Source organism: Equus asinus, chromosome 21 (genome assembly GCF_041296235.1).
Source record: "Equus asinus isolate D_3611 breed Donkey chromosome 21, EquAss-T2T_v2, whole genome shotgun sequence".
Classification (NCBI taxonomy): domain Eukaryota; kingdom Metazoa; phylum Chordata; class Mammalia; order Perissodactyla; family Equidae; genus Equus; species Equus asinus.
The window spans coordinates 81681840-81696108 of record NC_091810.1 but is presented as its reverse complement, the minus strand read 5'-3'; the positions used below and the strand labels follow the sequence as shown (position 1 = coordinate 81696108).

The window sequence follows — 14269 nt, the reverse complement described above, 5'->3', positions numbered from 1 at the left end:
ACCTGATGCAGTTGCCTTTATTGGGGGAATTTTATAGTGACAATGAGGAGTTTGGGGGACTATTTGGTATGCAGAAAACACAGCAAATGTTAATTCTATGGAGGCAAATTGTACCAAAAGAGTCAATTTAGTCATAGTATACTATATATTGATATTTACATGGTTTTAATAACATAAATGTCGAATACTGACATGTTAGATGCTGTATTTGGACACCTGGTGCCTTTCCAACCCCGTTCTCTATTTCTCATCTCTCCCTTTAGAGGATGAGGGAGCAAATTCTTACTTTCTCCCAGTAATGTTTAGTTGATTTTTGTAGAGTCTTGCATATCTTGTATTAAATATATTTCTGGGTTTTACAGGTGTGTTTTTCAGGATGCGGTAAATGGTACCAATTTTTAAGTTCATTCTCTAATTGTTTGCTTCTAGTGTATAGAAATACAATTATAATACAGGAAATCATGCTATGTGTTCTCTGTGGACGTGTACAAGTACAAAAATATGGTTGTGAAGTGCTAACACCATCACCAGGATAGCATATGCTTCTGGAGATAGAAGAAAGGGCACAGAATTAGAAAGGGCCACAAAGAAGTTCTTGGCAATCTTTTACATATTTAAGTTTTGAAGCATGTATGATGAAATGTCAGCATTTGTTAAATCCAGGGGGAGACACATCATCCATGCCACCATTTTAAAAAAAGAATCTTTGCCTAACCCAGGGTCATAAAAGTTTTCTGTTTTTTTTCTAGAAATGTTATAGTTTTAGCTCTTAATAGAAGTCACTCTACTGTAAATGAGCCCCATTCTCCCTGGAGGATGGAAGGAACAGCAAATGGTGGGTGGCCAGCCTCTGTGGCACCGGTGTCCCTTGGAGCCTACAGACAAAGGAAGATGGGCTCTCCTCCCGCTGTCCTCCTCACCCGCTCTCCTGGTGGCCTTGCCTGTGGTCATGGACCCTGGCCCCAGGGCATCCTTATCTCCCCAACACTGGTGTGGGTGGAGGTCGCAAACTTCGTTCAGCTTGCACAGTGTTAAAAAAAAAAAAGTTAATTGGTGCCAACGTTTAAAAATCAGGAAAACTGCATTAAAATCTGACTGGCCAGCTTTTCTCAAGAAGCCTGTGAGCACTTCCACGGGGAACGAGTTGTAGCGCCCCCTTTGGACAGACTGGCCGTCCAGGCAGCTCCACGCCTGCCTCTCTGATTGTCTCCCAGACCCTGAGGACAGCTGTCTGACCCCAAGTGGAATCTTTCCCACAGCCACCCTCTTCAGTGACTGATGTTACCTGCGAGGCCCCAACTATAGCTCTGGATTCTCTTCCCTATTCAGCATCTCACCTGGCCTGATGACAGCTTGGTGGAGCAGGATCAGAGTCTACATTCTGCATATGAAGAAACTGCCCAAGGGCGTACAGCTGCTGAGTGCAAGCTGGCTTTGAGGCTCCCTCTCTTAGACTCATTTCACTGGGCCCATCGCCCTGGGCACTGGGCTACCTTTTAGCATTGGTGATGCAAATTGTTGAGGGCGCAGGTGTGTTACTGCACCCGCCATGCAAACTCTTCAGAGGTTGTGCGAACATGAAGGGAGCTGGGGTCTGTGTTGCCTATCCTGGCATCTTCAGGGAATAGCAGGAGCTCAGTCTTCTGAGATGAGGGGTTTGCTTGATTAAATGTTTGATGAATGAATAAACGGATGAACTGTCGTCTGAGTAGCCCACATATGTTTAACCGTTAATCAAAATAGATTTTACCTGCAGAAATATTTTAGCTGAGGCACAAAGGAAGAGGAGGAAGGGCTGGCCTACAACACACATGAACCCACGCCGGGCCCTCACCACCACGATCTTCTCGTCTCATGGCTGAACGGGTGAGAGAGGACTTCCCATGAAAAGCAGAGACAATAATATTTGCACAACCTCTGGGTACACAGGAGAGGATGTAAGGGCGTCTATATGGGATGAGACTCATTACATTTTCTCTACGATATGTAATTATTATGATGAAAATAAAATGTGAGTATTAGGAAAGACGTTGAATTTATGTAACACTTCCAATGTGATCTTTTCAAAAGCTTTTAATGAAAACCCTGAGCTTTCTTTTGTGATCTTAACTTTGTATATTGGGATTTATGTTTGAAATTGTTACACAAAATTCCTAGTCAAGATGTTTTTAATTAACAATGTCTTTAAATTCTTCATAGTTCGCTTTGATGGGAAACTTTGCAGAGTAGTGATAATTCTCTTTATAGAATTAATTTGGAAATTGTAACTTAAATTTAAGTTTAAATACAAATAAACATTTAAATACAAATTGCATTTAAAAACATTGCAATTCCTCTTCTTTCATTGACAATTTATGGTTGAAGTTTCTGGTATTGTTGAAGTTTCCAGTATTATTATGGATAGATTTTGAATCCAAGCAAACATTTTTAGATCTAGTTTTAAGAAATAACTCAAAATTTGGAGAACTTCTGTTTCTTATTGGAGCGGTCACCCTGTAGCTGGCCTGGGGTGAGAGGCAGCAGGATATACTAGCAGACAGCTACAATTATCTGACCATTGCTGGGTAATATTTTTTGCCTTGTTTGTAGTATTTAATTTTAGGCCAAGGCTCCAAAATACATGTCTTGAGAGTCCAGAAAGATTCAGAGACTATTGGATTGTTCTGTAAAGACTGAGATTTGTGGCGGCGGTCTAGAGTTACACCCACAGGAACACCTGGCCTCCCTGCACCAGCCACCCCCCACCTGTCCCTTGCCCTGCAGTCCCCAGTGGCTGCGCCTGGACTGCAAAATTTGTCCCTGGGCACACAGAACACCAGCTCCTCCAGGATGCCATGGGCCCCTTGTCCACAGTGGGCAGCAGCACCCTCTGCAGCTCTGTCGAAGGAGATATCCGAGTGGTCCAGCTTCTCCTTGGTGACATGTAACAAACCCATGGTGCCACATATCACTAATTGGGCTTGTCACCTATAGGGACTGTGGGCTGCTTGGCCAAACCTGGCTTCCCTCCGAGGAGCTCCAGGCTAGGAGCACTGACCATCCTAGGCTTGACCTGCCTACCCCAAATGCTGAGGGCTTCCAAGACCCCAGGGTCTCCCAATGACCCAGGTGGAATGCTCAGACCTGTCAAATGCACAGCACTGGTTCTTCAAGATGCCCAAAGATACGCCATGAATAAAAAAAAGTTTCCCTTGTGTAGGTCGGTGACACTAAGCACAAATACTGCCCCCTCTTCACCAGTGAGTGTTCACGGAGAACCAGACTAACAAGGTACGAGGAAAAGCACGAAGAAGTTCTAACCCTCCAAATTCTTTTTTTTTTCTTCTGCTTTATCTCCCCAAATCCCCCCTGGTACATAGTTGTATATCTTAGTTGCAGGTCCTTCTAGTTGTGGCATATGGGATGCCGCCTCAACGTGGTGTGACGAGCAGTGCCATGTCCATGCCCAGGATACAAACCAGCGAAACCCTGGGCCGCCGCAGCGGAGCGCGTGAACTTAACCCCAGGCCACGGGGCTGGCCCCATAATCCTCCAAATTCTTAACTGGAGTCCACAGAACCCCTACCAAGTGGTCCAAGGATAGAATTTAGGGCTCCATGAACTTGGATGGGAAAATTGACATCCTTATTTTCAATACTAACTGAAATATAACTTTTATTCCATTAGGAAGAGAGGTTATAAAGCACAGCAGTGCTGGCAGTACCTGGGGCTCTATTCCAATAGGAATCACAGATATTTTCATAGCTCATTACAGTTGTTGCTGACATCTTGAAATACTGTTTTCATACACCACTGCTTCAAAAGCATAGTAAGTCACAGAACTGCCACTCGGTATTGGTATGCAATGAGTTAATAAGGATGCATATACAATACCACACCACGGTCTTGGTTTTAATTAGGTTTTGATAACTGAATGTCGATATAATTGGTTTTCCTTTGAAACTTACGTATTCTATTTTATGGACCTACTCATTATTCTGAGGGGTCTCTAGGCTTCACCACTCTGCGACAGAAGTCCCTGGCACACAAAAGGTTCAGTGATTGGGGAAGCAAGAGTGGAGGCCGTCAGGGAGAGGGGTGGAGGGATGGCAGCCAGTGGGAAGAAGAGAGGCAGCTCTCCCAATTCCATCCTGGCCCCAGGGAATATGATGTGCAGGATTTTCCATTGTGCTTTCACATATTTCTAAGGAAGACTTATTAACACTTTGAAAATTTTCAGATCTCTGGAAAACAGTTTGAGAAATGTGGATTTAAGGAATGACTGAGACTGGGAAGATGCTAGAATTGTTCGTTGTTGTTAAAAAATGTGTTAAACTTATTTGGAGCAAAATAAAGAGATCAGGGGACCCCTTTTTAGTCTACAAATGGTAGTTCATGCAAGGGGTAGCAGGTTGAATGTATCAGCGATCTAGACCCTTTCCCATCCTTTACTCGTGGTCCAGTGCTTATTAATATGAACAGGCTGCTGCTAGGGTCCACACTGGGCTGAGGGGCCTGTCAACCAGGAGGGGGTCACCAGGGAAGTCACTGGGCTCCTGCCCCAGCCACCTCTCTGTTGGGTGACACAATGACCTGCACACTTGGAGTACACGCTCCTGCTGGGAGTGAGGGCTACGCTCAATCATGGCTGATGGGACTCAGTGGTAGAAAACACTTCATGCCTTGCATGTGGCATTTAATTTTAGCCTGAGGATCTGAAATATATGTCCTAGATTGCAGAAAGATTCAGGGACTGGCAGGTTGTTTTCATTTATGCTGTACATCAGGGGCAAGACAAATCCAGGAGGTGGCCCACCAAGATGTCCACATTGTTTCCCCAAGCCAGTGCCATAGGACTCAGGACAGCTCTGGGAACTGGCAATTCGCTCGTCCACACTGGATGCCTCCCAAAGGAGGGGCTCCTCCATAAAGGCACTGGGCAAACTAGTGTCAAGCGGTGTCTCAGCTGACGTGTTTTCCAGAGCTGAAGCAGCGAAGCAGGTTTATGTGATGCTCCTGGCTTTTCTTTCTGTTTTGCCCAGGCATGTTGGTGGTGATATTGGGGGACTTGTCGAGCAGTCTTAGGGCAGAGGTCCCTTATGCCCACATTGCGCCATCAGTGGTCTGTAACTGTCTCTAAAACGTCCTGTACACAGTCCTCCTCACCACTGAGGTTAGTGCCAAACATTCCTGCAACCCCTCCCTACAATATACTTAGCCAAGAAACTCTGCCTGGCTGGTTACTATGGACTCTGCTGCCAGGGCCCTCAGTAACTCTGGAAACTGCCTTCCTTGAGGGCAGGACAAGACCGCGCTGCGCTGCACGGGGAGCAGGAGCCCTGCAGTGCGCCCGGCTGCTGGCCAAGCCCTTCCCCAGGGTACTTGTACAGAATGGCCCCACCCACAAGCAGTGATTCAGAGCCAGATCACCCACTCTCTAAAGAGGGGCACCACTGTGATGCCTGATCATGCACTGCGAGTGGAAAATATCACACTTTAGACTAGCATGTGCTGCGATGTTTTCTGAATATAAACTTGAATCTTTCTAGACGTTGCTATGCATCAGAGGCTTTTTTTTGGTAACAGCTTTATTAAGATATAATTTACATACCATATAATTCACCCATTTAAATTATACAATTCAATAACTTTTAGTTGTATTATTTTCAGAGTAGTGCAGATCACCACCATCAATTTTAGAACATTTTCATCATCCCGAAAAGAAACCCCATATCCTTTAGTCTTCACTCTCCAATCTGCCCACACCCCCCAACCCTAGGCAGCCACCAATCTACTTTCCATCTGTATAGACTTGCCTATCATGGACATTTCAGATAAACGGCACCATACATATGTGGTCTTTTGTGACTGGCTTCTTCCCCTTAGCATAATGTTTTCAAGGTTCATCCACGTTATAGCATCAGTATTTCATTCCTTTTTTATTCCCAAATAATATTCCATTGTTTGGATGGATCACATTTTGTTCATCTATCGGTCAGTTGATGGACATTTGGGTTGTCTCCACTTTGGGGCTATTATGAATAATGCTGCTGTGAACATTCCTGTACAACTTTTTGCGTGGGCATATGTTTTCATTGACTTTGGGCATATACTTAGGGATGGTATTGCTGGGTAATATGGTAACTCTAAGCTTAACTTTTTGAGGAAATGCCAAACTGTTTTCCAAAGTGCTTGCAGCATTTTAAATTCCCATCAGCAAGGTGTGAGTGTTGCAATTTGTCCACATCCTCATCAACAATGATTGTCCATTTTTTATCATAGAGGGTGTGAAGTGGCATCTCATGTGGTTTTGAGTTGCATTTCCCTGATGATTAATGATGTAGAGCATCTTTTCATGTGCTCATTAGCTATTTGTGTATCTTCTTTAGAGAAATGTCTATTCAGATCCTTAGCCCAATTTTAAATTGGGGTGTCTTTTTATTATTGAAAAGCTTGAATTTTTAATGACTATTCAACTGTGCTTTAAAACTCAGCCCCAACAGGAACTGGTCAGGCTCCTCCAATTTTCTCTCCACCCACCCCCCCTAGGCCCCACCCCAGAAACAACCCCCTTCTGGAAGAACTCCAGTTCCTGAAGTTGTGGTTCTTAATCTCTTTTTGGCTAACAGATATCTTCAAGAGTCTGATGAATACTATGGACACTCTCCCACAGAAGACTGCACACACACATATGTACATACTTTGCATTTAATATCAGGGAGTTCCTGGACCTTCCACCACTCAAGCACTGCCTTGATTAGGTTCTTTCTTTTCGTAAGAGGTTTACAAACTTACTTCTGATTGTACTGTCAAATCATTCAAACCTGGTCTTCATGGGCAACATAAAATTCCCAAATTCTAGGCTCCCACAGACGAAAAGAGTGAACTGTCCAAATTATCAGAATGGATGGCATTGTGGTGAAATAGCTTTTATAGAATATTGCTTTCAAGGCCTGCAGTCCATCATTGCTCTAACTTTCCCCCTTCCATCCAGCCAGGCCACGAGAGCTCTGCGCCGTCACGTGTGGGACCGTCTCAGAACTAGTTCCTCTGAACTACACTTCAGCCTTAGGCTGTCAGCCGCACTGAAGCCCACCATAAGGCAGCTGTACAGGCTCTTATTATCATCAGTTCAAAACGCTGCAGGGCCTCTCATGCTGTGCACCTAGCCAAATGCTCATACACACTCAGAAAAAGATACGCTTCTCTTGAACCCAGGGTCTGTTTTGATCTTGTGGGCACCATAAAGCTTTTTTTTTTCCTAAGGAAGAGTGTCACTGAGCTAACATCTGTGCCAGTCTTCCTCTATTTCGTATGTGGCTCACCGCCACAGCATGGCCACCGATGGCGTAGGTCCACACCTGGGAACGGAACCCGGGCTACTCAGCGAAGCACACCAAACTTAATCACTAGGTCACGAGGCCGGCCCCAAAGCTTGTGAGTAATAATGTCCCCTTCTCTGCTTTCGCCCTTAAGAAGCTCAAAGGTAACGCTGCTGCCTGCCTCCAGCAACTGGACTGGACTAGACGTTCATTTGTCAATCAACATTTCCAGCCCTCATTTCCCCTTTGCTCTGATTCCACTGCTTGTTCCTTTCTGACGCCTTCTTGTACACTATCTCAAAGTGCCTTAGAACAAGTCAACAAATTTCTTCTCCTAAACTTGCCATTCTGCACTTGACTGCCATTCACAACAACTGTTTGACGTATGTTCTCAACGACAGACACAGCTTATTTTATTGCTATTTTTCTCACCCGTAACTTTTAGGTACTGGACTCAAGGGTGTTTTGCAGACAGATAACCATCACCCATAGGCTACCAGGTGTTATGTGTCTGTGTTTGAGAGAGAAGGTAGAATTTTTTGGAGTTAAGTAGACATTCTGAGTGTTTTACACACGTTAATCTAATCTTCACAAAAACGCTTTGAGGAGGGTAGGATTTTGATTTCCCCCACTTTACAGAGGAGAGAACTGAGGCGAGGAGAGGTTAATTAACTTGCCCAAGGCCATAAAGCTAATAAGGGGCAGAGCCAGGATTAGGAACAGGGTCCTCTGCCTGCAGTCTCTACCCTTAGCTCTGCTACAAAGAGCCCGGGGTTTGGAACCCTGGACAAGCCACTTAAATCCTCCTTGTCACATGGGATCAATGACACCCACTGCCTCCTAGACTTGTTGAGACCAAATGAGGCTCCTTGGAAAGGTAGTGTCCAACCTACAACGGGAACTCACCTTTGTCCTCCTCAGCTAAAATCTGCACAGAAATCCAGGCAAAACTTCACTGGGAACCCAGGCCAAGAGGAATGAGATAGCTCAGCCAACAACACATTATCTGTAAACACCAAAAGCAGACGACAGCACCCTCATCTTTTCATCTCATCTGGGTACGCTGATCACTGAGAGATTTTCCAAAATGTGTATGAAGAAACTAACTCAAATTTAGTTATGACACATGCTAATATCTGGCATATCTTTTTGAAAAATGAAGCTGAGAGATTACATTACAATCAAATGTTCTGACCATTTAGACAATCAGTTAACTACTTCAACTTTAAACAACACAATATAAATTTAAGGAAGTACATAGCGCCTCCTGACTCCGCAGGTACATCCAGTGACTATGGAGTCCGTCATTGTCCATCCCAGTCAATACGTACTGAGGAAATTTCAGAAGCAGGGCTTGTATCCTACATATTTTAAGCAGAAGCTTGGAACAGTCTGAGACACAGAAATCCCCTCAGACCAATCCACATGGGTGCAGTACTTTTAGAGTCTGCAAAGCCCTTTCGGAAACTATTTTCAGTAAATCCTCTCAACCCCATGAGGCATTATCTCCATTTACAGGTGAGAACAGTGAAGTCCAGAATGGTAGGGACTTTCTTCATCCAGTGTTTGCTTAGCATCTGATATGCCTTAGGCAGCATCCTAACTGAGGATCTAGGCAGGACCTGGTCCCTGCTTCTAAGGGGTTTCCAGTTTGGTGGGAGAGGCAGAATTTGAAGAGGACAACACGGTGTAGTCAGTGCTTTGAGAGGGGTACCCACAGCGTGCTGTGAGAAATGAGGAGAAATCTCCCTGAGTGTGGTCAGGGGGTGCAGGAAAGCTTTGCCAAACAAGATAATAGGGGCACATGAAAGTGTGTGCGAGGAGGAGGCTGACCCAAGGGACAGCACGTGCAAAGGCATGAAGTGAAGATGGGGTGCATCTGAGAAAGGACATTTATCACCGGTTCACGCTCTCTGAGCACCTCTGAAGTGCTGGGCTTGTGCTGGGTGATGAGGACCCCACCATGCACCAGACAGGCAAAGGCCTTGGCCTCAAGGAGCTTAATTCTAAAGATAGAAATAGACAATAAAAACGTAAATCAAGTAATAAAATGCTTTCAGAGAGTGGCGAGAACTAGCAAGGAAAGAACTCAGGTCAGTGAGCTAGAGAAACGAGGAGAAGCGGGTTTCGGATGCAGCAGCCAGGGAAGGCTTTCTCCAGAGGGGAAGTCTGGCCGCAGACCTGAGAGAGGAGAACACACCAACCATGGGTGAGGTGGAGCAAGGGCTTCCAGGTAAACGGCAAGCACAACGGCCCTGACCGGTAAAGCTGGCAGCACTCCGAAACAGACTGGAGGCCAGGGTGGCTGGAGCACAAGGACAGAAAGACAACACAGTGGGTGATGGAGGCGGGCGCAGATCATGGAGGGGCTTGGAGCTACAGTAAGCAGTTCAGATTTATTCTGAGTGAAGAAGCCTTTGAAGGGTTTCAAGGGAAGTAGCAGTGACATTGTTTCATTTACATTTCTACGGATAACTCTGGAGGCACCGAGGAGAACAAACCACTGGGGTCAGGAGTAGAAGTGACACCTGTTAGGAGGCCACTTCCAGAACCTCAGTGAGAGACTGGGTTAGTCTGGATCTGGGTGACGGCAGGGGAGAAGCAGAGAAATGGCTGGATCTCAGATGGGTTTTGGAGGCAGAACTGACAGGAAGGGTATGACAATGGCTTGGGTATGGAGGTGTGGGTAAGGAAGGGATTAAGGATAACTCCCAGCAATGGGCAAACTTGATGCTGTCCTGACATGGAATCTTAGCAAGAGGAGATTCAGGAGTTCCCTCCTGGAAACATTCAACATAAGATGCTTTACAGACATTCAAGTGAAGATATTCCATAAGCGGTTGGGGATCTAAGACAGCAGCTGGGGAGAGGCCAAGATTAGCTTTGAATGTAGGAGTCACTGGCCTTTAGATGGGATTAAAAGCTTAAGAATCAAATGGAATATTCTAGGGAAGAGTATGCTGAGTGAGAAAACTCATGTCAAAGCCTTGGAAGTCTTTGGAAGAGGAAAAGCCAGAAAAGCAGAATGAGATGCAGTGGGCAGTGGGATAGGTCGGAAACCAGGAAAGTCAGGTCATTGAAGCCCAGAGAGTTAGAGAGGTCAAGCGTGTGAAACGATGCTCAGGGACTCCTTAGGTCAGGGGTGACCTCAGGAGCAAAAGAGCAGTTTCATGGTGGTGATGGAAATGGGGTTGGAGAGGGTTAAGAAGAGGATGGGAGGTGAGCAAGCAGAAACCGTCACTGCAGCCAACTCTTGCCAGAAATGTTGGGGCGAAGGGGAGCAAATACATGGAGCAGTAGAGATGCAATGCATATGGAATTGAGGTCTTGTTTTGCTTTAAAGAAAGGAGAAATAACAGGGTGCTTGTACGCTGACTGGAAAGATCCGGGAAGGGGAGAGCCACAGGGCCACATCCCTGACCTGGCAAGCACGTGACACTTCACCTTCTCGTCTCCAGTTGCACACTCCAGCTCCTCTGCTGATCTATTTCCTATGATCCTCACACGCTGGCCTCCTTCAGGGACCCAGGCCCTGCATTCTGCTCTTCTCTCTCTCTCCACACCCTCCTTGGTAGAGCTCATCAGGAGGATCTTATCAACTCTCCATGTTTCAAAGGCCTCCTGCACATTGATCTCTCCTTTAAACCTCTCCATAGAAATGCAGCTGCCACACATCTCCGTGGATGTTCCATAGGCACCACACTAAAACCAGCCTGTCGCCCCCCACCTCTCTCTTACACCTGCGGCTGAGCAAGAGAGGGCTTCAGGTCAAAGTTCTCAAGTCCCTTTATAAACTTCCAGCCCAACTTTGTACAGTACCAGCCCAGTTGGCCAATAAGTAGCAAGACCAGTGTATCGGTCCAGATCAGGCTGACTCTGAAACTCATACTTCTACCACGTATTTCCTCCTGCAGTGCCTTCACTTTCAACATGTATCATAAAAATCTTTATTTTAATTAGTCTATCGCTATTCACATTTAAGTCAGCAAAAGGAAAGTATCACTTTAAGATAATAAATATTAATACGAGAAAAAAAAGTCTAGCAAAGTAGTTTATTCTTACAAGTTATTGCTGGAAAAAGTCCTTCAAACAAACCAGTGCAGTGAAGACACCTCAGAGAAGGATCAGCTTTTCAGATTTCTTCACAACAGCTTTGTAAAGTATGTCTCATCTGGGCGATGTTTATACGTTCATGTTTTTAAAGAGCAGCCACTTGAGACGACTGTGGCTTTGCGGTGTTTGCTTTTATTTCCACGTGTGTGACTCTGGAGAGGCTACTTGAGAGCTGTGAACTGTCTCACCGTCTTTTCGCTCTCTCTTTTCAGCTCTTCAATGTGGGCATCCAGCCGCTCTAGAATATGATGGGACCTCAGTTCCTCCTCTTCCAAAAACCTTGTAGCTATTGACCCGAGGGGAGCTACAGGCAGGGCAGACTGGAAGAGAAACAAATTTTGACATATGCACGTTAAATAGGATATTTGTAAGACACATTATTCATGATACTTTCTAACTAGCAATAACAAAAGGCGACTTTTTAAAAACACCTTTTCCTCTGAAGATATTTGTTTTGATCCTAGTGACAATAGAAAAAAAAAAAAGTTCTGCAAAAATTAACACTTCTCTCTTCCTTCCCGACCCAAGCTGTATAAACGTAAAGCGTCATATAAACGGAAGGTACTGGTTACTAGCAGGGAGACTACCGCAATTTAGACTTGTACACCCTTCTGCAACCCTGAACACACTTAATGCTGTCCTTTCATACTCACTTTTAAAACCTGAATATGTTACTTTCATTGTAAAGTACAGAAAATCTACCTATAACATATTAAATACCAGTTAAAATCAGTATTTTCCCTCCTCCAAAATTTCAGTCCACGTTCCTTCTCCGAAGCCCCTGGGGCCAGTGGTATTTCAGAACTCAGATGTTAGGAAGGTAACACAGGACACACACCATAAACAGTCGACCCTCATTCGCAGCAGTTACTTTCTCTAAAGTCACCTCAAGCACTGAATGAGTGAACACAGAATCATTGCTCCCGGGGGAAACACACACACACCTCACACAGATCATCATCCTAAAAACAATTCAAGCTGGTAGATTCTATTTTCTTTATTTTACAAAAGAGAAAACGAGGTTCAGAAGCTAGTTTAGTGCTCTGAGGCCGCCCCATGATGGGGCCACATTTGGGCTCAGACCCTGTTCCCTGGGCCCCGTCTGTGCGTCCGGCACCGGCGCCCCACCCCGGGGGCCCCACCATCCGACGGGCTCCGGAACCAAAGCGGAGGGGAGCGGGCAGAGCGCCGCCCGGCGACCGCAGCTGGGGACGCGCGAGGCCAGGGGCACGTTTTTGCAGCTCTGCACATGTCTGTGAAGGAATGCGGAGGTGCCATATGGACCAGGGTTACAGACACTTTACAGCTTAGCGAGTAGGCAAATTCACAAATACAGAATCCAGGACTAATGCAGATCAGCCAAATTACCCTAGTGGAGTCTGAGGTAACATCCCACAATCAAACACACCGATGTTTCTGAAGCAAAATGCTAAGTGGGGCAAAGTCTAAACATATTATCACATCAGTTCAGTTCAGATCAGGTCAGGCTTCAGTGCCAAATAAGTTTTTCTGCCAAACTCAGGAAAAAGTTAATTCTCAGGACTTTTTTGGATTTCAGAATTACATATAAGTGAAGTGGGGACTTACTGTGAAAACAAAAAGAAAACCTTTCCATGGACTTTTTGGAACATTAAAAAGTCAAAAATACGGAACTTCCACAGGTCTAGGACCACAGAACCGGTGATGGGAACGAACGGCCTGAGGCAAGCGCTTCGGAACAGCAGACAAAAAAGATGGCGGAGGCTGCAGAGCAGCTGCAAGGACAAGAGGCCAGTGCAGTGTCAAATGGCTGCCTCTGCCATGAGGCCCACCACTGTGTGGCACCGAATCCATGGTCTGGACATGTCAGATGCAACTCCTTCCTCCACCCCACCCATCCCCTTTTCCTTCCAATGGTTCCTCTTTTCCTCCTTCACTGTCTAGGCCTCAGGACAATCTTGGCATCCAGAGATAGCCCTCGAACCCCCTATTCCAACACAAAATTGACCCTCTCTGAAAAAGGCAGGAAGGGAATTTCCAATTAGGGTTAAAAACAAATGAATGCCTATAACATATTTCAGAACTAAGACGTATTTTGAAAAGTAATCGTGGCTGAATGCGTCTTCTCAAGCAAAACCATAAGACAGAAATACATGAGAATAATACAGGTGACTTAAGACAGAGAACCAGGAAGGAAAAATAAAACCCATCATCCTCCACACCCTTAAAATAAAAAGTAAAATCAAACTAAATAAACTTAATAAACTAGTAAGATCAGAAAGTTTCCATACCGAAGATATAAACTCTTCTTGGTCATTTATACTCTCAGAGACAGTGTCAGAAAAACTGGCTTCGTTTCCTTCTAGCACTGAAGGCAAAGACTGAGTTTTACACAGAAAGTTAGAAGGCAGAGAGATGGTGGAGCTGTAAGGGCTGCTCTGAGCACTCAGGGGGCTGAGGACCCTGGACATGAGCTCTGTACTATCCGACACTTGATCTCCCGGAGAATGCAGACCTGTTTTGTAGTGGTCAGTCTGTATTCCATCATGTCTGTGCTGGCCATGGGTTGGCCTGGATAGCAGATTAGAAAACAAAACAAACATTGTAGCAACTTTTCTCTTTGAAAACAGAAGTGTTGTAAGAAGTTCTCTTAAAATAACCGAACAGGCTAACTAGTGAGGTTGTAATTTACAAAACGAGCAGCACACTCAGACCAGATGTTCTTTCATTGATTCAGGCCCCAAATATCCAATCCCGCTGCCAGGCCTCGGCCCTCACACACTTACAACACAGCAAGGCAGACGAGCCGCCAGAGTAGTCCAGTGTGGTCAGTGCTCGGGCAGGGGCAGCACTGTGCTCAGAAGGGCACCTACCCT

General features: G+C 45.4%; 1 protein-coding gene across 28 annotated transcripts in view; it reads right to left on the bottom strand.

Annotated features, from left to right (window-relative positions):
• Positions 1–11227: 11227 nt before the first annotated feature.
• CEP63 (centrosomal protein 63) overlaps positions 11228–14269 on the bottom strand; it is a 46452-nt gene continuing 43410 nt past the window's right edge. For 12 of the 28 annotated variants that reach the window (XM_014828696.3, XM_014828694.3, XM_070493320.1 and 9 more), the window contains 2 exons: positions 13685–13964; positions 11335–11734 (listed from right to left, as the gene is read on the bottom strand). In XM_014828696.3, coding sequence (XP_014684182.2) covers positions 11576–11734; positions 13685–13964 — 439 coding nt within the window. In that variant the 3' untranslated portion in view covers positions 11335–11575. Of the gene's footprint in view, positions 11735–13684; positions 13965–14269 lie in introns of all 28 variants that reach the window. The other 16 variants (XM_070493326.1, XM_070493321.1, XM_070493328.1 and 13 more) reach the window with 7 other exon arrangements.